At 40.7% G+C, this 23096-nt stretch overlaps 1 protein-coding gene across 1 annotated transcript in view; it reads right to left on the reverse strand.

Moving 5' to 3' along the window:
• Nucleotides 1-23096, reverse strand: part of GRM3 (glutamate metabotropic receptor 3) — a 106181-nt gene that overhangs the window by 42898 nt on the left and 40187 nt on the right. Inside the window, exon 2 of the mRNA XM_026119369.2 lies at nt 3066-3672. Within this exon, the coding sequence (XP_025975154.1) occupies nt 3066-3563 (498 nt within the window). The 5' untranslated portion in view covers nt 3564-3672. The remainder of the gene's footprint in view (nt 1-3065; nt 3673-23096) is intronic.

Raw genomic sequence — 23096 nt, forward strand, 5'->3', positions numbered from 1 at the left:
TTAAGCATTCTACATTCTCTTGTAGTTTTTACTCTCTGCAAAAATTGCCTATTGCGCATACTGACTCAGTGGGGAAGGTGTTCGTTGCTGATTTACCAGCAAATTCTTTTTGCCTTGGTGGAAGGATAATGAAAGAAGCAGAAATCTGACAGCAGGAGCATCATGAAGTAATTTGGCAGACAGCTGTCCAGACGGAAATCTGGAGAGGGAGGGTGAAAGGAGGGGAAGAGGAGATATTGAAATACAACAGCAAATTCACAGGAGGAAAAAAAAGCAGAAATAATTTCTTGTCTGAAGAGCTCAGCATGGTTTATTTTAAGGCTGAGAAACTGTGCTGTGGACTTTATGATGTTTACAGCTCTCAGGCAGAGGAGAAGTACTTGTGAGGGCTACATCTGAGCGTGCCCAGCACCCCCAGTGCTGTTTGAAAACACGGAGAAGAGGGAGTGCTCGGCTTTGCATGCACACTTATTAAAGTGCTTTGATGTTCAGCGGTGGTGCAATTCCAACTGTTACAGGAGTGTCTGCATACAGGTGACTATTTCTGACTTTTGATTGTCTATCTTTTGCTGCTACACCAAAATTTGTGGCTTTAGTCCTTTGAAGTCCTTAGCTCCTCATGTGTGATTCTGCAGTTTGTATTATTCTTCACAGGGATTTTTTCTTGAACCACAGATTATGTCTGGCTATCTTAATGAGATGAATATAAAGAATGAATGGCTTTACTAAATCTCTTCTAGATAGTTTGAAATCTAGAGGAAAGCTAGAACAGAGAGACTGGTTAAGGGCTAGCCCAATCTATGTCAAGGGAAAAGCTCCAGCTGAATAGTTCTTTTTTAGATGGAAATACATTTGGCACACGGAGTAATTTATGAACTTATTTCTCTATTGTTCTGAGGAACTGTATAAGAAAGACCTGATGTTTGAGCAACTATTGTCCACCATGGAGTAGTTATATCGAGTAATAATTACTCTTGTTTCGACATCCCTAATAAATTGTGAAAATCAGCTGATATACAAACATGTATATAGCTATATTGGCACTTGTCATATATCCTGAATAAGAACAAAAGCCTTCTTGCCAGGACTTCCAATTTCCAACTGATAGCTGCTGCAAACCAAAGCTTTTGGAATTTGAGACACTGATATATATTATCATTGTACTGCATCCAATCTCCCAACTCAGATGTGGATTAAATCTTTCCTCGGTGAGCACCAGAGGCTGGGATCAAAGTGGTAGATTGACAGATGTTGTGTAAGACGCCCCAGGACAATTTAGGAGCATGGTGTGGACTACCTCAGGGATTCTGCGAAGGAAGGGATAGGTCTTCAGTGCTAATTATTTCACGGACGTTCCTTTCAGGCTAGTTTATGTCCTTTGCACACACTAGCATTTTGAGTCGACTGAGAAACAGACTGACCACAAAGGACCAAACATCTAACAAAGCCACTGCCACCTCTCCACCCTTGGGATAGTGCAAGTATGCAATATTTCTTCCTTAAAAAAAGAGTCCCAACCTTGAGTTATCTGCAGCTCTAGGAACTCCTGAGCCAGAGGTGGCCTCTCTACAGAAATTTCTGTTTTTTTCTAGTCTCTTCTCGAACCCATAAAATTTTTAATGTCCATAACATCCTGCCACAAGTGATCCCACAGTTTAACAACAAAGTGTGGATAACCACCTTCATTTCTTTGATTTAAGCCTGTCATTTGCTGCTTCCATTTGATGTTCTCATTGTTAGCTTGGAAGAGACAATGAATAATGATTTCCCTAATACTCTCTTCATGTTACTCAAGATTTTGTAGTTATCATTTCTCTGCTTCAGATGTCTCTTTTCCAGCCTTGAAACTTACTTACTTGATCTTTGTGCTCTGAGTAATCAGAGCCACAGAACCAGTAAAGAATATGTCCTGGAGTACCCTGCATGTGCTGGCTGGCCCACTGCAGGTCAAACATTGTAGGTCAAAACCATTTGGCCATACTGGGCAGCAGCTAGGTACTTTAGAATATACACTGGCATAGAAATACCCAGAGTGGAGAGGAGAAATTCAGAATTTCTGCAGAAAAAAGAGTGCATATATGTTCTTTGTGTTCATTTAATGGGAAAAAAAATCAAAGTTTTATTGTGAATTTATGAACATGGGAAACTAAGACTAAAAGGAATCAACAGTATGTTTAGCCCCACAAAACCAAGAACAAGCATGCAAAAGAAGCATAGTTTGAAGGATATATTGAACATTTAGCCCAGCTGCACCCTTGCACCATCACAGGCCATTAAACACTCTCCAGCACCTTACTGAGATCTTTTTTTAGACCAATATTGTAAAACCCAAAGCTGCAACTAGAATGTGTCACAGGGAGGGAGGAAGAGATACTGAGAGCAAGAAAATAAAGCAAGTTTAGAATCCATTCAGAGACTGTACCTCCTGCATGTAATACCAGAGATCTTGCTCACAGAAGTCAGCAGAATAATTTTCACTGGATTCAGCGGGCTTTAAGTAGCAGCTAAATGCTTCAGATTTGTGTTTGGGTCAGGTGTAATATAAGTTTTAGGTTAGCATGCCATTTTTACTTTATTTCAGTCTGGAAGTAGGATCAGGATATCTTCTTTTATTTTAAAACTATTGTTTACATGACAAAGGGCATGAAAACATGGCATGACAGGCATTCATTTATTCAGAAATGTAGGTGGTATAATTATATGATTCATGTGAAAGCAGAGGTCTGAATTTAGATTTGTAAAAGCCTCATGAAATTTTCAAATGTCCAATGAAACCCAATGTTCAAAATAAATACTAAGATTTTTAGGAACTTCAAATACTCCCAGGATCTGCCGTAACTAGAGGAACTGGCCAGCTGGCACAGGTCTAAAATATACCTGCTGTTTTTAAGAATTAATTAAAATAATCTAAAAATCAGTAAAAAGTCATATGCTCGATTAACCCTTAGGATAAACTGATTGAACTGAGACTTGCTTTTTGTCCATCCTGTATAACCAGTATTTCTCTCACAGAAATTATGGATGAATAATTCTCACCTGATGAAGCAACTACTGAAATGACTTACCTGTATGGAAACGCTGCTATAGGAACCACCTATGACGCCTGCAATGAGTAATGGTAAATTCTCTTGAATGGCATATGAGCCATCAGGGCACATATACTCTGTTTCATCCACTTTAGTCAAAGATGCCCTGACAAACTCCAGAGACTGTTCTAAAGCATATGTATCCCTGGAACATGTGTCCAAAATGTGAACTCCAAGCTTAATTCCTGGCAGCAAGTAGTTGTCTCTGTTAATTTCATCAATGGCAAACAACATAGCCTCCAAGCGCTGGATGCCTCGGTCTTCATTGATTCTCCCACATTCTTCGATCCCAGTGCCTTTTTCATTGATTGGGAATAAACCACCTAAGACCAGGTCTCCTTCTATTTTAATCTCCTTTCTTACAAAGCTGTGGTCACTTAGGGAAAGGAAGACCCCTTTGGAAAACAAAGCTAGGGCAAGGACTTGGAGTCTGGTGAACATCTTCATTGGTCCTGTTTTAGCAGCTCTAAGAAACATTGATGGTGGGAGCAAAAGTGCTCTTCAGTCCTTCTGATCCATTGCCAGATTTAAAGTGCTGTCCCACAAGCCAGTGAAGAACAAGCCAACAAGACTTTCCACTGGATCTCTAAAGAGATGAAAAGCATTAAAAAAGCAAAATGAGATGTGAATTGTTAGAACATTTGTATCAATAAAACATTTGAGAGCAGTGCTAAAGGGTTGTTGAACAGCATAGATCATAAGAAATACATTTGTCTTGCATTCTCATAGAGCTCCTTGCTTTATGTGTTCCATAACCAATTACTAACTGACCATCCATGATGACGTCCATGCTCAAAGACCACAGACATCGGGGACAAAGGTGAAATCCTGTGTTACCAGGTGGGAACAGAAGGCTATGTCTATATCTGAAAAGTAAACAAGGCCATGCTATGGTTCATCCCATCTAACTGTTAATCTGATTGTAACCCTGGCATGGTTTTGAGCCAGGACAACTAGACAGTGCCTAGGCATGGCTCATGGACAAGCAAAGGTTGGAAACCATTCCCAATAAACAGTTTGGATGTGGCCACGGTGTTTTGTCCATTATTTTGCTGGTTGGCCTCAGTGGCAGAGAATGGCGTGTGGTCCATTTCAGTTACTAGCACTGCAGTAGTGCAAGACGCTTTGCTAAGTGACCCAACCAAGTTTGGTTATTATGTGATAAGGCTGGAAATTGAACCTGGATCTCCATCATACGTCTTAATCACAAAACCATCCTTCCTTCAGGCACAAAAGTTTCTCCTGAAAGCAAATTATGTCAAGAAAAAGATGAAAGTGAAAAAGAAGAGACATGAGAAGGGGGAATCTTGCTTAGGGCATTAAAATGCCTATGGATGGACTTGCTCATTTTAATGTTACTCATGGTTCAGTGCTTGGCTCAAGGGGAGAACAGAACAGTGATGTATGTACTTGGGGTACAATTTTACTCCTACTAAAGTCAAAACATTTTGGTAATGACTTTAAAAGGAGAAATATCAAACTTTAGCGTTAAGATCATATTGTGAACAATTTCGTGACTAAATTCACACACACAAAGTCTACTTATGCAATATAGATGCATGATTTGTCTGTAAACTCCTTGTCAATGTCTCTTCAAATATGACAAAGTGCCTGCCTTGACCTCCAGCTCCTCAGATATATCAAGTATGGTAATATTTAAATAGATCACTTGAATAGTTTATTTCTGTACTTACCTTTTCCTTAACACAGCATATATTATGACTGTACTGCAGGGTTATTTATAATTTAGAAACACTTAACACTAAGATATTGAAATAAACAACAATTAAAATTTAACACTGAATGATGAATGAACATGCTTATTCCAAAGCAATTGCTTATCCTAGTGCAATTGCAATGTTTCTGTACCAAACTGTGTGAAAGGATAGTATTTTATTCATATTTACTCCAGCATTGTTCTCTCATAAATCAGTAATGTGTCAGATGCAAAGCTAAAGGTCTTTCTCTGCAATTGTACAAATATATGCGTGTAGTCTGAACTGCTGTCTGTCTTGGCAGACTTTTCCATTGAGAAATAGGTGATATGTCAATGCAAAACAAACTTCATCATACCTCAGTGATCTATAAACAATCTAGTTTGTTGATCATATGTAGTTTATCAACTAGTTCAAGAAAAGATTTTTTTCTGGGTAATATTAGGAGGACTAATGAAATATCTGTATTCAACAGTAATTTCTGTGTCAAAATTAGTGGTGTATTTTTCCAAATATTATTCAAGCATATTAAGGGTAGATAAAATAATGAAAATATTCTATTGCAAATAATTATCAGACAAAAGGGTGGCATTTATGGCTTTTTTCTAGTTAATAATTCAATCAGTCCTACTTCCATTGCTGTCATCATTAATCTGCTGTCTGGATAAAACCAGGTCTTGAGATTTTTTTTTTCATGCTGTATACATTCTGTTTACTTCTGTAGTGTCTGCCACCACTGTATCTCCACAAATATTCATATATTTATCATTACAACATTGGTGTAATGTTTATTTTCCCTGTTTTACACTTGGGGAAAAAGAGGCACAGAAAGATGAAATAAGGTTCTTCAAAGAGTTTAGGTCCAGATTTCCATTTGCTCAGCACTCACAGTCGGCACTAGACTTTGAGAAGGGCTCAGCTTCCCCTTAGGCATTAAAGACCACACTTTCAACAATGGCCTGCATCCACTGGTTCTTGCTGAAGCACTGATTCTGAAAATCTTATTAAGCAAGCTGATCTCTTTTCCAAGTCAGTTCCTAAATGATTTACCTAAGGTCATTAGCACAGACATGAATCAAACTTTGATCTTTTCATGGGCTTCTCCAATACCTTAAAGATAAGCTAGCCTAATTTCCCTTTGCTCCTTATGCCTTTTGTGTGAGTTATTTTCAAAGTGATATTAAAAACAGCCTGTTTTCAACAGCACTTCAACACTACTAAGAGCAACTAACTTTGCCTCAGAGAAGGCTAGCCAGAAGGAAGACTGTATCTTAAATGCTGCAGGAGAAATGCCTAGAGCTATGATGGATTTACCATGAATGGTGAGGAGGCTGTTCTGCTCATCCACCCACCTCCTTCATAGGTGCTGCAGATGGTGTCACCATCCACCTTGTATCTCATCTGTGTCTGTGGGATCTCTGTGTCTGTAATGTCTCTGTAGCAAATGCTAGAAAGGAACTATGAATGCTTTCTACATTGTAGATAAAAGTGGGGTGTGTAAAGGGAATGCATGTGCCGTAGAGAGAAATGATTTTCCCTGCAAAGAATGATCTTTAAAAGGATTTCTACCTTTCCTCACTTAAGCTTGTTGCAGTGGCTCTGCTAAGGGAAACCAGAGAGAATCAGTCATGGGGCAGTAGAGCATCAGTCCCAGCAGACGCCAAGGAGCCATCAGAGGAGGTGAGACCTGGCAGTGGACACCACCGTTGCTCTCTTTTTTCTTCCTTGCCGCTACATGTTGAGGATCCCTGGTCTAAAGGTGTCTAGGGCTGTCCAGGAGCTTTGTGAAGGGAAGAGGTGGTGGCAACCCACTCCGCGCAGGAGAACAGAAACCACACAGCCCCACAGCTCTTGCTCTGTATGGAGACACACTGCTTGGTAAGAGGTGGCCAGGGTTGTGGGGCGGCTGTCTTAGCCTCCTTGCTTGGCTATGCCTATGAACCTCTGAGCTCTTGATGGAAGTAAGACAGAGAGATGGCCCAGCTGGTCATCCAGGGACTTTCATCTTCATTTCTTTAATCTAAAAGAGTTTCTAAAATCAAGATAAAATGCTGGGTTTTGAAAATGTAGAGAAACACCAGACATGTAGACTCATGATTTCCAGGAAAACATGATCATCCTGTCTTGTTCAGCTGTGTTTATAAACGGGAAACAGTTACCAAGAATGCAGTTTCAGTCACCAAATGCGCTTCTCCCTGCAGGCTTGGTAGCTTTGCTCCCAGGTTGGTGTACTGCTGCCCTTCTAGGCGCTGCTTGTGTTGCAGTGTCCTGCCAATGAAAATGGGTGTTATGCACAGGTGGGTCAGTGGAGGCATTTATATGAAGGCTGGTTCATCAGAAAAAGCCCCTTCTTGGCCCTGTTAAGGAATGATCCTTCCAGGAGCAACTGTTTGTCAGCTGGCTGTGTGACTTGCGAAAGGATTCAGGTGTCCGCGAGAGCAGCATCACTATGGTGACGCCTGAACAGACAGCTTCGAGGTTTGAAGGGAGAATATTTAAAAGCAGTTAGCAAAGATGGGCTACGATCTCAGTTTCTCTCCTGTTCTCTCCGGTATGCACCTCCCACATGCTTTCTCTGTAGCTTACAGAACTCCGTATTATATATACGAACATGCTGTACCTATTTCAAGCTAATACAGCCCATATCCTTCACTGTGGTGAAGGTAGCACCCCAGAGTCGACCTTTGCCATTTCCTAATGGAAATGACTTCACCACACTGACCAGGTCAATTTGGCTTTGCAATATCCTCTCCTAAAAGTAAATTTCTGGGCTAGCATGTCCACATTTCAAAAAGGAATGCCTGTTGATCAAATCATGATTCTTTTCTTGTTCCTCTTTAATATTTTTGCTGTAGCTTTATTATTTAATAAATAAATTTAATATATTTAATAAATAAATAAATAACCCTTCCAACTATGGAAGGGTTAAATTGTTCTAGGCATTGTGCTAATATTAAAAATGTATACACTCCTATCCTATAGACTTTGGATCCCTGGTGGAAATAGATTTAAACACTAGGAATAGAAGTGATCCAAATACCAAAATGAGAAAAAACAGACAAAAAGATAGCGGTTTCCATGTTTGGATCAGAAGGCTTCTGCTAGCACTTCCTTATGTTGAACTTTAGCCAGCAACACTCAGCTTTTGAAACACTCTTTTGAAACTCTGCATTCTGCCCTTTAGAGCTCCTTCTCTGTCCACCAGTGAAGGTCTGCAAGGGCAGGTTGTATCTACTGTTGGGAAACACTGCTAGCACTTCCCTCAGAAAAAGCAGCTTGCTTACTTGTGTTAAGATGGCAGCTGTGTGGCTTTTGTTCAGAACGCCCTTGCCTCTTGGTCTGAAAATTCAGAGTTTTGACAGATTATTTCTGTGCCTGTAAGAAGTTGTTTATACTAATCCAGTGTTTCTTGGTGCAAGTTTGCTTATTTACTAAGGGTATGCACAAAGTCTTGCTTCATTGAACACAACAAAAATGAACAAGAAGATGTAGATTTCTGGATTTTCCATGTTTGGTATCCCACTGATACTGTCTCAAAATGGAATCTCTTTTTTAGTGTCTTTCTTCCAGGACTGTAATCACATGACTGCTCTGGTCTTCTGAGGTTTTCTGCTTCCAGCTGACACAGATACTGGTAGCTCCACCTGTCCTATCAGTTCAGGAATAAATTCTAGTGTCTTTGGCACTGTTGTCTATTTTTCTAGGTATTTTTCTATTTTTCTCCAAAAAGGAGTGCAATTGCATCTTTCATTTAGCCTGACGGCTTTAAGGCAGAGTACGATTGTTCGCAGGTCAATGACAAATCTGCTGACACCTTCCACTGGAACAGCACCAATGCTTGGCATTGGCAGCCTATCCAACAGTTGTAGACCTTCCAATTTCCACTTATAAGACTAAGATTAGGACACAGAACCTTACGGAGAGCTGAGGCAACTTGGATCTCCTAGTTGGAGATTAATTAGCAAGTAGGACTATCTCCATGACTCAGCTAAAACTCTGGAAGTTTTCTCTCTCATTCCTACCCTGTGCAGTCCTAAATTCCCCCAGATTTGTTCACCCTTGCAGCATTTCACAGGGCTCATCTGTTTACCCAGCTTCTTGCAAAAGGATGCAATGAGAGCTGACATGGGTACTGGAGAAGACTATGTTTAGCTTTGTTGTGGGTGGCTCCCTCTTGGCAATCATAGATTTTTACTGCATTATTCAGGACTACAATGTGATATTGTGGTGCCTGAAGCCATATGTCAACTTGGTATCTCCTACCACACTTAATAAACTTTCTTTGGGGGAAGACTGTGCTCAACAGAGGGGCACAAGGGAGGTTGCCCATGCCTTTGCCCTTGTGGCACGTTATGACATTGAAGTTAATAGTTCCATCAATATATTGCCTACATGAACACCTCATCAGAGATGTATCTTTCATTGAGCTCTTTCTGGGCTCTATAAGTCGTATGCTATGAAAGCATATTTCTAAAATAATTCCTATTTGGTGCACCTGACACAACAAGAACTGAAGCAGTTAAATGCCATGATATCTTTCTGACAGAGACCATGGATAACTTGCACAGCAGCATTGTTCATCCAACACATCTGGCACATTTACATATGCTCTGCCAGAACTTGACCTTAATGCCTGATGAGAACTGTACTAAAACACTGCATGTCCCACTCCATTGGAAGAGAGTGATGGACCAGCTTGAGTCTCCTTACCAATTATAATTAGAGAAGTAGTGTCCTCTGAAAGAGAAATTGTTTTTACAGAAACCTGGGCCTTAGAGTGATAGATATGTGCTGTGTACCCAAACTGATCACATACTGATTCTGGCTAGCTGAAACTTGATAGCTGAAGTTGGGAAGTAAAGAGAAGAAAAAAATGTTGCAGAAAATATGGTGAGGTACATAAAATCAGCATATTTCTTCCATGAAAATGGAGACATTTCCATCATGAAATGTTGACCAAGTGCTGACACACAAATTTACTGAAAATTTGCTGGCTGTTACCTTAATTTTTTTTTTCTCTTGGGAAAAATGAGAAAAGTGGCTTTATAGCTAGATGACTTCATGCCTTTCATTTCACCTTGGAGACCTACATATGAAAAACATTAATTAATACATTTTTCACTGACAGTAGCAGAAGAGTAGCAATACTCATATTTTGCTCTTTTTGTTCTTAACAGCTAATAAACGGAAGAAAGACAAGTTGAAAAGCTATATTCGATATTTTCCTTATTAGAATTGTCTGATAGCTGATTTAGGATGTCAGATTCTTATTACTTGCTTTTTTCATCTCAAAATGCAAAGTTCTTTGCAGATTGGTAACCTGCCAGAGAGATGGAAATAACCTTCAAGGTTGATCAGAAGCCACAGCTGCCCCCTTGCAACATAATTCCTCTCCTAAGATCTAATTATTAGCATCTTTTTCTCGAATTTGGAAGTTGGAAGCCTCAGTTCAAGTGACACAAGTTCATCTCATGCCTGGCATGTTGTAGAAGAGTTGCAGATCTGTTTGAAAAACCCTAAAAATGTAAAAAGGATCTCAAGACAAGAAATAACACAAAGAAAGAGATAAGATGTCAAAATAGAAGCAGACCATACTTCTTGAAATACAAACTTACATTCTGTTGTTTTAGCATAAAAAAAAAATCAGAACACCGTATTACTCTTTGTACTGCGTTAACAGCAACAAGTGATAAGCTTTATGTTTTCTACAATGTCAATGTACAACAGATGCCCAGCTCCTACTCCAAAGATCTATGATATATTCATCCTGTTTCAAAAATATAATTTAAAATATTCAGCACATAGGAAAACAAAAGTTTCTGGTGTGATACTCTTGAAGTTCCTAGATATTAAAGGGCTCTATAGATTAGAATGAGATCTATTAATTTAGCCCAATGAGGAACAAGGAGCCACTGGAGATTACAGGACATTAATGTGATGTGGAAATACTGGTCTTTGCTGCTTGTTCAATGACATCAATGCATTTGGCACTGGCTGAGTCCTTCTGTAGTGAGTTTGGTCTCAGCAGAGGGAGCTGCAATGAGCAGACCTCCAGAGCTAGAGCTCTGGGTCAGGTGGCTGTGCGGTCTTCTGGCTCATCAGAGATTCTTCAGTACTTTGGCAATAACTATATTCAAGAGTATTGAGAAGTCCAGCCATGAGCCTAAGGCATTGCACCATCTGGACAATTTGTGGTGTAATGATCTTGATGTAATGCAGAGTTAGACCTTTGCAAGTCCCACCATCTTCCCGTCTGTCTTTTTTGGATTGAGCTGAATCCTACTGCTTTTTATCCATCTGCTTATTTCTTCCAGGCATTGGTGACAGCTGAAAGCACACCAGCAGAGACAGCAATGAATGGACAAGTGCTGTCTGCTTATTGATTGCATGTTGGTTGACTTTAGTCTCAGTCTCATTGTGTGGTCCCAGAAAGACACAAAATAGGCAAGGTGGGAGTATAAAGACTTTGGGGACAAAGGAGCAGCTGTCTTCTGTGACCTGTGGAGGTCACAGCAATTATTTCTGCTAGCTGGTGCCAGAATGTCATTGCCGTGCTAAGGTCAACAATGTCAAAAGCTGAGTGAGAGAGTTAATGGCATAAAGGTAGAGCTGTCTTGCAGGAACTGAAACGTGATATTTTCAGCACGATGTCCTGTGATGCAACTTTTAGCTAAGAGGAGAGTGTCCAGGGCTTTAACACCTGTGCTTAACGTGGGTGTAGCTTTATGCAGTGAAGTTAACATCTACTTAAGTATAGTCCTCAAGGAAACGTGAATGTTATCTTTGGAGAAGTGTTTAGCCTTTCCCTTTTACTGGATTCTTAAAAATTTATTTTTTTCCCCTCGTAGAGCTCATTTCTGTCTTGTGCTCATAATCACTTTGCAGCTCTCTGAAACATCTGCAGGGCTTTTCTTGGGCCTGGTTTTCTACGAGAGCTTCTGTCCATGCTCCAGCCGAGATGATCTGCATGTGCATTCTTGGCTCCATCTGGATGGCATCAGTGCAGACTGCCAGATTTCACTCTCACTGCTGCTCTGCCAAGACACTTCCCTTGCATTGCAGCAATAGACCCAAAACATGGCCGAGCCTCTGCATATGTAGAGGGCAGAGTCCTCTCCCACTAATGCTTCTGTTGAGATTCAAATTGGCTGCTAGCAGAGTCAGTGCTATAGTCATAGAGGCCTTGGAAAGAAGCTAAGTGTGAGCCACTTTCCTTGTCCATCTCCACATGGGATGACCTTTGCTGCCACCTAATTTGTTCTAATGGGGCCTAACCTTGGCCTGGAGCCCTGAGTAGATGCATATAAACCTTTCTGAGTCCCCTCTACACACGCCATGGCGTCAGGTGTTAGGAGAAACTATAGCTGCTTTCCTGGAACAGCAAAGATGAGCAGCCCGCTGTTAACAAAGCCCCCTGCACAGCTCCTTCTCAACCCAAGGCGACATAGTTACAAGTCAAATAGAAGCCTTCCCACATTGATGTTCCCATCCCTGTCTGGTCTGAGTGACAGAAGATCTGAGCTGTATTTCCCAACTTGCCACACCAGTACAAAACACTCAGTTGGGAATTTTCCAAGTTAAGGTGAACACTTGCTTCGAGTTTCCCTCATTTGTCAAATGGGACAATGTTTCTCCCTCAAGCAAACTCACTGGAAGCTCTTCAGAGCAGAGGCTGTTGCCTTGCCCATGACTGAACATTATGCTGTCCTTCATCACTACCAACCATCTACGGATGAGATTCAGTCTGCCTAACTGATGAGATTCAGTCTGCTATACTTAGCATATGGCAACATATTTTCAGGTACCTTTGACCTCCTCCAGGAGAATCTCCTGCCTATCCTGATTCAGGCACCTTAACAAGAAAGACAGAAGGTGCCTCTGGAGACCTTCAAGGGCCATTAAAGTCTTTCTATCAAAAACTTAGGCACTTGCTTTAGGCAGACCAATTCAGCTATCATCTGCAACACAAGTCCAAGGTAGGTGCCCAACTACCTGAGAGAGTCTCCCCTACTGGTAATATGTCTTGCCACGTTCTTGGTAATAACACAAATTGAAACAGAGCGAAACACAGAAAGACTCTGCTCAGGTTTGTGAAGAAAGGAAAGACTTCAAGTGTTTAGCAGTGGATTTTGACATTTTCCTGCTGATTTGTTTTTTTCAACATGAAAGGATATAAATTTAACAACAGTAGCCTCTCAGAATAATCACCCCCCCCACACACATGGAGACACCAGCGCCCAGACTGGTAACTGTTTCACCACATGAATGCTACCTCCAGGCTATAGCATTCAGTGGAGTGTGAAATCACAATTAACGGAGCAAGTGTTTTGTAAGTGAGCAGAGACTGCTGCAAATTACATCCTGCTATTAGCTGATTTTAGAACAACGCTGTTGAACAGCTTCATGATTACTGGGCTGTGATGTGTATTAAAAAACCATTAATAAAACATAATTGATTGTGAATTGTGCTTACTGCCTTCATAGTTTTAATCACTAATGTCACAGAAGTTTACTGGAAACAAAAGCTGCCCTCAGCTATCTAGGAGAACTGGATTGTTTTAAAAATTTTAGGGAGCTTGATTCATAGCTGTTGTAAATCACAATATACTACTGAGGACTATGGGGTTTGCTGACTTAGAGTTCCTCTGTCTTCTTCTTTTCCAGCCAGCAGAGAAAGGTGTGAGACTGCCAGAAAGTACCACTGGGAGCTTGATGAAAACAGTATCCTCAATCTTTTAGACCTGCCATTCACTAGACTTGCCCTTAGAAACAGGTAATGTCACTGCTAGGGAATAGGAGCTGGCAGTTTCTATTTACTGAGAAACGAGCAACGGTACAGTGCTATACTTAGAAAATATTGCACACTTATTTATCTCTTCTGTGCCCAAATTATTTTCAAATCTTAAATCATGTACCCTTACAGGAACCCAGTAATGTTTCATTCTGATGCATGACCCTGGTTCATCTAGTGGATGGACAGGTTATGCCATAGTAGGTTTATGGCTACATTTTTCGAACTTGGATGCTGTGGTATGAATTTATGGACACAATACCAGCCATTCACAATCAGCCTAATTTGGGACTTTGACAGCCTGCAGGTGCCAGCCAGTGATGCAAACTGCCTGCTCTCCTGAATCACTTAATGCTTTGGGACCTAAAACTCGCTCTCAAGCTAGGAATTCCCAGGGTGTCCAGCTTTAGATATGGCCTATTGTTGGTAAAGGGAGAGTGACACCTAACTCCATTTATTAGCCTGATTTAGTCAGAGGGAGACTGAAAGGTCACAGAGCAACATGCTCAAGTATGTGGGTTGCATCTTGCCCTAAGTGTTTCTCTTTAGGTGTTTAAGCTCAGTGAGTTTTCAAACAACTTTCTCACTGCACAAGGAGGTGGCATAAAGTGAGAAATAAAATCCAAGAGCTCTGACTCTGTTTTGCTGTAGCCACCAGAAACAGTAGTGTAGAGTGCAGAAACATCTTAGAAGAGAATGCTAAAATGATGTTACATACTATCTGCATAGTTTATTGACTTTTTGGCAATGTGTGGCAAATAACTTACTTTAAACACTGGGAATAGTTTTTTGAAAACCATTTCCCACTAAATAACTAGTAGTAAGTTTTTTTAAAAAATAAATCAGTGAAAAACAATTTTTTCCTGTTTCTGCAAAGACATATCCCACACAGAGAATAACAAACATGCCTCATACTGACTGAGAAAGTGAGTTCTACTGGTATGAAACCAAATTCAAGTCAGACACTACTCAGTCTCATTTCTTTTTCTGACCTCTTTGTAGGTAAAGGTGTATCTTGGAGCAAATACCTCAGGACTGCAGTGGGCTGCTCCTTTTTCATATTCCCTGTCCACCCCTTGAATCTGATTTAAGCTATTTCCTTGGCTCCTTTCATGTGGCCTTACAGCGCTGAACGTATGAATACATGTTTTTATGTGAGGAGCCAGAACTTCACATCCCCAACACGCTTGCTGCCTTCTCTCGCTGTAAATGGCCATCACTATGGCAACAACTGCTTAACTCAAAATTTAGAGAGGCACTTAGCACAAATTATAAAAGAAGAGCTACAACTGCGTTCTGTTTAAAGCCACTGTTTGATGGCCTGCCATGGCAATAGTCACTGATTGCTTCAGGATACTCAGGGGACCTTACCACCTGTGGTCTGGCACCTTCAGCTCAGAGCAGGTCAGGAAACAGCTTTCTCTCATGTTGGCTTTGTCTTTATTCTTCTCTGTACTGAGAGTAAATGGCATTTCAGCCATCTGATCAACCACAGAATTGAATTCACAGGCTTCACAGGCTGGTCCTCAATACCTCTGCCAGAATACTTCCCGGTCAGATAGTGTGAGTGGAGAGTTCCTTGCTAATGAAGGCTACTATTTAGCATTTCTTGAATAGTATTAGTGTCCTGAATCACCGTGCCTGGCAACAGATGAAGGGGCTGTCACGGCTGTAGGACAAAGCAGACCACGTCTGTGACACTTCGCCTTGTGAGGAGCTGCTCCATGGTGCCAAACCTCTGATGTTAGATTTGTACTCATGACAGAGCAGAGGAACATCTGACAAGAATCATCAGAAGAATCCATATCAAATTTTGGAGGTAGCTGGTAATTCTATCTTTTACGTACTATTTTCCTAAATTTAGGTAAACTTTGTCTTCTTTTCTTACATACAGCCAAGTCTTACATATGGCCAGATGCAAGTATTCCTATTCATTCTTTATTTTGTGGAGGCAGCACACTAACAACAGTCTTGGTAAACACTATTCAGAGAGATACGTTTTGGCCACTGAGCGCCTTCTTCATAAAGAGTTCTTGGGAAATCCTTTTCCAAACTCCAGCCAGACAACTAGTGCACAAGAATGCCAAACTGACTGAAATAGCCTGGAATAGTGAGCAATTAGGCACAGAGAAAAGGCTCTGTTTGCAGCTGAACATCCCAGGAGTACTCTCAGGAAAGTGGAAGCTATATGTATTTTGAGCACTGCTAACAGTGCGGGAGGATATAGTCTGGGGGGGGGGAATAGAGTGAACACACTTCTAAAAGAAGTTGAATGAAGCGGCTCGCTACTCTGAGGTAAAAAACAGAACGACAAGAAGGCAGATGTGCAGATGTGAACCATTCATTGCTGGCTGGGAAGTGCTGAAAGCTGTTCTGCTGAAAATCTAATGTCATGAAGGACATGGGGAGGGTGTGTAGGTGATGAGTATTCGTTGTCATATCCACCACAAGAATGAGAGAGCACCACAGGAAGACAGTAGATTGCATGTTCAGAACTGATGAGGGCAGGTGGTTTTCCAAACAAGATGAGCTGCACAACATTTGCTACGGGCTCATGTGGATGCTGAATGTCTGCATGGGCTCAGGGTCACCGGAAAAGTCAATGGAGGAGAAATCCACTCCGGGCTAGTAAGTAAGCTAGCAAGAGGACAACATACCTTCCTTGGGAAGTCCCTCCACAGAAATGGAGGGCTGAGAGTTTTTTCTGGGTATAGCGTGCACTGCAGGTTTGCTTTAACCCTGTAGAGTCTTCCCTAAGCATCTAACAGCCACTGTTGGACAGAGGATGTGTAGCTGAATGGACCTTTTTTTTGCACCCTGTATGATTGTTGTTATGTTACAAATCATTCCTATGTCAGCCAGTGCTGAATAAAACAGAGGGGATGCATGCCTCAGAGAGCCATGTCGTTACCTCCAAGATACAATGCTGTAGTCTTCTTTGACCTAGCAGCTGGAACAGATATTGATTGCAGATCATCTGGCTCTATTCCCAGGTCTCTCATGGACTGCTGCATAATGTGGGCCAGTCATTTAAGCTCTCTGTACCTCACAGTCATTGTTTATAAAGCACAGTGCTGTGAGCCTTTTCTGAATTAAGACTTACTCTACAGTTTGTGCAAATTGGGGCCTCCTAATTGTTTTCAGTGGGAAGATACATGCGCACTAGCAGAGAGGATCTGGATCTTGATTTGTAAAAGGAATGTGAACACCTGTACTGTGTCAGGCCAACAGTCCATCTTCCCTATATCCTGCCTCTGGCACAGGTCAAAAGGTAGGCCTCAGAAAGAGAATAAAAACTGAATAAGCATATTGTGCTGCTTCCTAAGAATAGCCTCCCATTCTACAGCAATTCACAGCTCAGGGACTTCCTAAGCTGGATGTGATTCCTTTGAATTTAGTAATCATCAATACATTTCCCTTCCGTAAACTTTATTTTTGATTCCATGAAACTTTTAGTATCCACCAAATGACCTTCACAGCTTTGAAGTGAGGTTCTGGAGCTTAGCTAGAGAAAACATCTCCTTGATTTCATGGGAAAAACTACCTCCTTGTTTGGCCCTGCCACATTACAGCTTTGTCTGATGCCCTCTTGTTCCTCTACTGGAAAGATAATATGCCTGGATGAACATCAGGGGAGATAAGAAAACTGCCAAAGTTGTCCACTAAAGAGAAATTTTCATACTTCATACATTTCATAATTTTAGGCATATAAACTGAGGTTCCTAAGTTTGTTTTCCTTCACAAGCAATGAAAAAAGACAGATATCTCCAAATGGCAATTCATGTCCTGGCTAGGATGAAATACTCTCTGTAGTGCTGTCTTCACTGCGAAAACCAGGAGCTTATGGTGTGGACAATCCTAACTTCACTCCCTCAGTCAAAAGCCTAAAGCTAAGTAGGGTGAATCTAGGTTCAGCTGCCAACTGTGCTCCTCTCATCCATCACTGAAACCAGTAAAGGGGTTTGGTCAAGGAAGAATTAAAACACTTTTGTATGAGTTTTTGTATGAGACTTTTTATTTCTGGAACATATCGTCCACATTAGGGACCTGCTCCTCACAATCCAGGAGGAGTTAGATTTGATTTATTTTGGGACGTCCAGGGTTGAACATTCTGTGTGTGGCCTGAGTGCCTTGAAATAACAAGTTCTTTTGTTATTACAATTCTCATTGCAATTTAAGGTTAATACTTGTATCCTAAATTTCACTGAAGCAGGCATGAATGGATAATAACTCCCTTAAAGAATTCAGGAACTGGCCAAGAGTTACTAGTTGTATTTGTTAACAAAATTGAACCAGCGGTGAGGATTTCATTTCTTTGCTTGTACTTCCTAGCTTTGATCAAGGAGAAGCTCTGTGTCTGCCAAGATTTTCTACTGACCACAGAAACGTCAGCAGAACTGTCCACTCTGCAGCAGGAGTGCAAAGAATGTTATTCTTTGGAAATTGCCCCAGATTCTTCTGTCGACCAGTGATTGAAAAATGTGAGCTGAAAACCACAAGACCAGGTGCATGCAAAGAAAGTAGGTTAGGAATCATACATGCCAGATTGTGATCCAGGCTGCATTCCCCTCAAGGGCATATTCTTCTAAATCCACAGCTTGTTTTGTGGGACAGAAACATGATAGAGGAGAGCTACCTCTGCAGATCATCTGTTCTCCCTCTTGCACAGATGTGTGGGGAATGAAAGGACAGAAGGAGGCTTGGGCTGTGATGCTACCCCATATGCCAGCCCCATAGCTATAAGAGGAGACGTGCCCTGAACTACAGGTGTTGAACTGGCAGGTCTCTCTTCTGCAGAGCAAGGAGAGCAATCAAGAAGCAAGTGGCAGCCCTGGGAGTTACAGTCTTGCCTCTGTTCTGCTCCAGTGGTAGCACAGCTACAGGTCTGCAGCCAGGCTATATATATATTGGCTATATAAGCCAATAGCATAGTTTTACTCCTGAAATTAGTGAATTATAGGCTGTGATTCATCTAATGTATTTTAGACATTGGATTAAGGTGAAATAAATTTCACCCAACCGTATCTATTTTGTCCCCGCTGACTGTGAAAAGGGCCATGTGGAGCTTTCTACATTAAGTGAACTCTGTAGTCTCCTGCTTAGTGACTGACGATCTAGTCATCATAGCTGAAAGAGGTCAGTATGAAATTTGTTTGACCAAATGGAGACATCTGTTTCAGGCTGAATCACACCTTACACTTGATTGACTAAATTGATAAAATCCACATAAAGTCAAGACAGCTAGCTCACATGCAGACATCTGTAGCAAAGTTGTCTAGATAAGATGGATTTCCCTCTGTGGACTTTCATCATTTTGATAAAGTTAAAGACCAGTCCCTCTGTCACATTATTCATATGATACCAGACTCTTGTGTGCCTTGGTACTAAAGAGCCAACCTCTCTGTGAGTAGAAGCAATACGATATCAAATAGTAAAAACTCACTTATTGAAAATGCATTCTCTCTAAGGGTAGTCTCCTAGTTTCACTCTAGAATCATTGACTTGCTGGATTTGAGCTGTTTTCTTCATCAAAGGATAAGCTTTTGCACAGCATATTTCTCTCTCTTCTGTGGCTAATGCTAGCTTATTCTTCAAATCTTATATAAAGCTTTTACAGGAGAATACACCTGTGATATGTTTTGGGGGCTGATTTTGTAAAAATATGAATAAACTGGAATAAACTGGAAGACTGTCAGTGTCTCTCAGATTATCTGTGTTTCCTCATAGGAAAATGCAAAGTTAATTAAAACCAGCCAACTGTAATAAATATGTTTTTTGATTCTGTCAGCATGGCTAAAGATGAAAGCTAATGGTAAATCCATAGTACAGTCATACAGATCAAATGATCTATCAATCTATAAGCTTGTATTCATGACAGATAAATGCTCTTATTACCTTTACAGCATGCCCCAATTAGTCCAGTATGAACTTGGTGAGTTAACTTGATACTCTGTAGTTAGGATGCTTGTAGTTAGGATGTTTGCATTTTACAATAGGATTGAAAATGCTAAAAGTTTCATTTCTTCAGCCTGTGAGCTCCTTCCTTCACTGCTCACTGCTCACCTGTTTTCCTCATCGATTCTCAGCACCTTCCCACCCCTTTTTCCAAGTCCTAATCTTCTTGTGTTCTTATTCCTAGCCTTCCTCCTCAAGTTCCCTTACCCCTCAAGTTACCAAGCTCTTTATACCAAGCTATTTATCTGTTGCAAGGGACTTTGGATGCCCGGAGCATTTTGGTGGCATAGCTTTTTCTTTCACTCTGCCTGAGCATAATGATGATGGAGAAGAGCCTCTTCTGGTCATCAGCCCCACCACGGCTGGCACAGCTGAGAAGGGCAATTACAGCAAAATTCTCATTTGCCTTCTGTGCTACTATCATGCTTTGCATGGATAAGCCGGTCCCAAGCAGACGCTGTGAAGCAACTCAGCCTCTTTCTCTCCTGTGTGGGATTATTCTGGATGGCACTAGAGGAGCTGAGAGGCTCAAGTGTTTTAACTGAGGATAGCCTCTTCAGAGACTTTAGCTACTGTACTGTTAAAAAGGTTTTCCTGAGTATGTGTAAGTGGTGATTATTTTGAAGGGCTGGTAACAGCCTGACTTCATGGTTTTGTAAAAGTCTTGACCAAAATGACTTTTGCTCTGACTCTCAGTGATGTGGTTCAAAGCATAAGTAACTGCAATTGCTTTTCAAAAAAAAGTTTGCAAGAAAATTTTTATGTGGTAGAGCAGCACTCCTTCCATCTCTGTTTATATCTGTTATACAACTCCTGGTTGAAACTTTCTTACCTTCAGCCCACTTTCAGTTCAACTTAAACTAAGCCTCAAGCAGACCACACCCTATATTTCCATTCAATTAATCACAGTCTGAAAGAATCATTAGTGCTTGAGAGAGAGTCTCATGATAGGAAATTTGACAAATTTAGCAACAGGCACCACAGAAAGGGTCTTTTACTTCAAGAGAAAACTCCTAAGTTTTTCAAGCTGAATTCAAGAATTTGCATCAGTTACATCCAATGGAGACAAAAAGAGACCTTGGACTGACTCCAATGGTTCATTGAGTCAGGAGCATGATAGACTTGAACTTTGAGTTCTCTTGTAGCAACACACTCTTTTAGATAAAAAAAAATAATATTAGAAAAATAAAAATAAAAAAAATGGTGCAACGCATCGGCCAAATTAAGTACCAGTGAAAGAGATTCCTTTTGTGTCATTACAGTTATCTTGTTGATGGATCTGGCCCATTTTTATCATTAAAATCTTCATGTTTTCTTATTCCAGCTATTCAGAATCATGGATTCATCTTGAATGAATAGCAACATTTTATACTTAAACTGAATCTTAGGTTCCTATTTAGTACCACTTCAGATCTTAAATTAGAGTATGATGTGAGAAGATAAAGAAATGAACTGTAAAGATGCATAATTTGTCAAGTATAAAAACTAAATTCCTCCTTCCTTTTTTTATTTCGTGTAGCTAGTACATATATATAGTACATATATATTGAATTTGAGTAGATATAGTAAGAAAGTACATGTGTACTTCAAGAATTAAAGTACTTGAGGAGAAAGTAGAGACCTGAATAGGCACACACAGGTGTTCTGGAGCTGAATCCTGTCCTCAGGTATATACATTCACTGCACGCACTGCCTGGGATAACAGTTTAATTGACACACATATAAACAAACTAACTAGTTTTAACTGAGGCATGTTGATGCCCCTGAGTTACTGCTGCAAATGTGGGTAGGTCCTTATTGTTAGTATCGGGAGCAAAGCAACAGATCTACAGAATGAGTACATGGATGCAGTGACCAGGTTAGAGGTCCGTGAAAGTACACCCATTGATTATTTCCATTTCTGACAGAAGGTGCAAGCTTTCTCCATTAATACTTACAGGTCAACAGGAGAAACTTCAGAATTTGTTCCTGTTTATCTGTTTCACTTCAGGAGTCACACAGAAGAAATTAAAAACTCATCAGCTGGCCAGCATGGAGGCTTGGAGCATTGATGCTTTCATCTGTAAAGCCTGCTGTTTCAGAGAACCTATTTTCAACTCCTAGATCAGCTGCTCAAATCAATGTACTGATCTTTGGTCAGAAGCAGTACAGTTCCAGAGAGTGTAAGCAATTTATAATTTTTTCATCAGTCTAAGAGCAGCAATGAGCATCTATATATACAACTGAGGATAAGTATTGCCCCTTGTCTTTTACCAATGAGAAGCTGAGGTACAGGTGAAGTTAAATGACTCCTCCAAAGTATGCCTGTGAGTCAATGGGAGAAGTAGCAAAGATCACTTAGTTCCCAATCCCAGGATCTAACTCTCAGAGAATGCTGATGTCTAAGAACTATGAAGAGACCAAGAAACTAGAGGAAATAGGGTGTTGCCTTCAGTACAGACAATTTCACAAGCGTGACAGGGCTGTAGGGAGAAGCGGTGCCTGTTCTAAGAGTGATATGGCTGGAAAAAGAAGGTGTCTTTTTGGATACCCAAATTCTTTTTCAGGTCTTCATTATCCAAAGCTTCTTACCAGAAACATTAATTTATTTAATTCCCATTTCTCTTTACAAATGTTGCCTCACTTAAATCAGACCACCATGGCCGCAATACCAACCATTTGTAAGACTGTTTTGTCCAGAAAGATGTTGAATTCCAGAGACCTACTGACTGTATATGTAAGAGCAGAACAAGAGAAAAGAGCTCTGCAATATTCACATCAGAACCACTCAGAATACCCTGGATATTAGTTTTCTTTTTATCAGAAGAATCAGGGAGACAATCCTGAGGTTTTCTATGTCCTTCAGTAGGACACAGAAATCTCTAATTTAAAGACTGAATTCCCCAAATCTCGTAGGAAAACTCAAGTACATGCCATTTTTTTTGCAGTCAAATCTCATTAAAACCCATGAGAGTATTTTTATTGGCCTGAGCTTTGGCTTATAATGTGACATACAGAGTCCTCCTCCACTGTTGGAAGGGCTTCAGTCAAGCAAGCGGAACAGTGCACTGAAACCCAGTTCCAATCTCAGCTATGTCTTTGGCTCACCTCTCTGTGCCTATATAAAATAGGGATGATATTACTTTCTGACCTTGCAAATGTGTCCTAAGAATTATGTTTGTATTATGCTATGTACTCCTCCAGTGGACAGTGGCCTTCTCTGTGAGTATATTTTGTTCTTTTTTGTGTGGAGGTAAATTAGGCATGCCACTGGTGGTGGCAGAAATTTAGCCCCACTGGACAGCAACTTTAATCCCATCTTCTCTAGCCTTCAGACAGGAGATTTCATTCAGTTGGCAAACTTGCCTCTCATATCTTACAAGGAAATATTTTTTCCTGCATTGTGAGAGGGTATGTTGGTAGGTTTAGCCCAGAACCAGGAGTGAAGGCCCTGGAAGAAGAGGAGGAGGTGTGCTTCAGAGCACTGCAACATGTCCTAGACTCCCAGGAAGGATTGACAGGAAGGGTAATTAGACAAAGCACGTAGGGTCATTTTGGCTGCTGACAAGC

Source organism: Dromaius novaehollandiae, chromosome 1 (genome assembly GCF_036370855.1).
Source record: "Dromaius novaehollandiae isolate bDroNov1 chromosome 1, bDroNov1.hap1, whole genome shotgun sequence".
NCBI lineage: Eukaryota > Metazoa > Chordata > Aves > Casuariiformes > Dromaiidae > Dromaius > Dromaius novaehollandiae.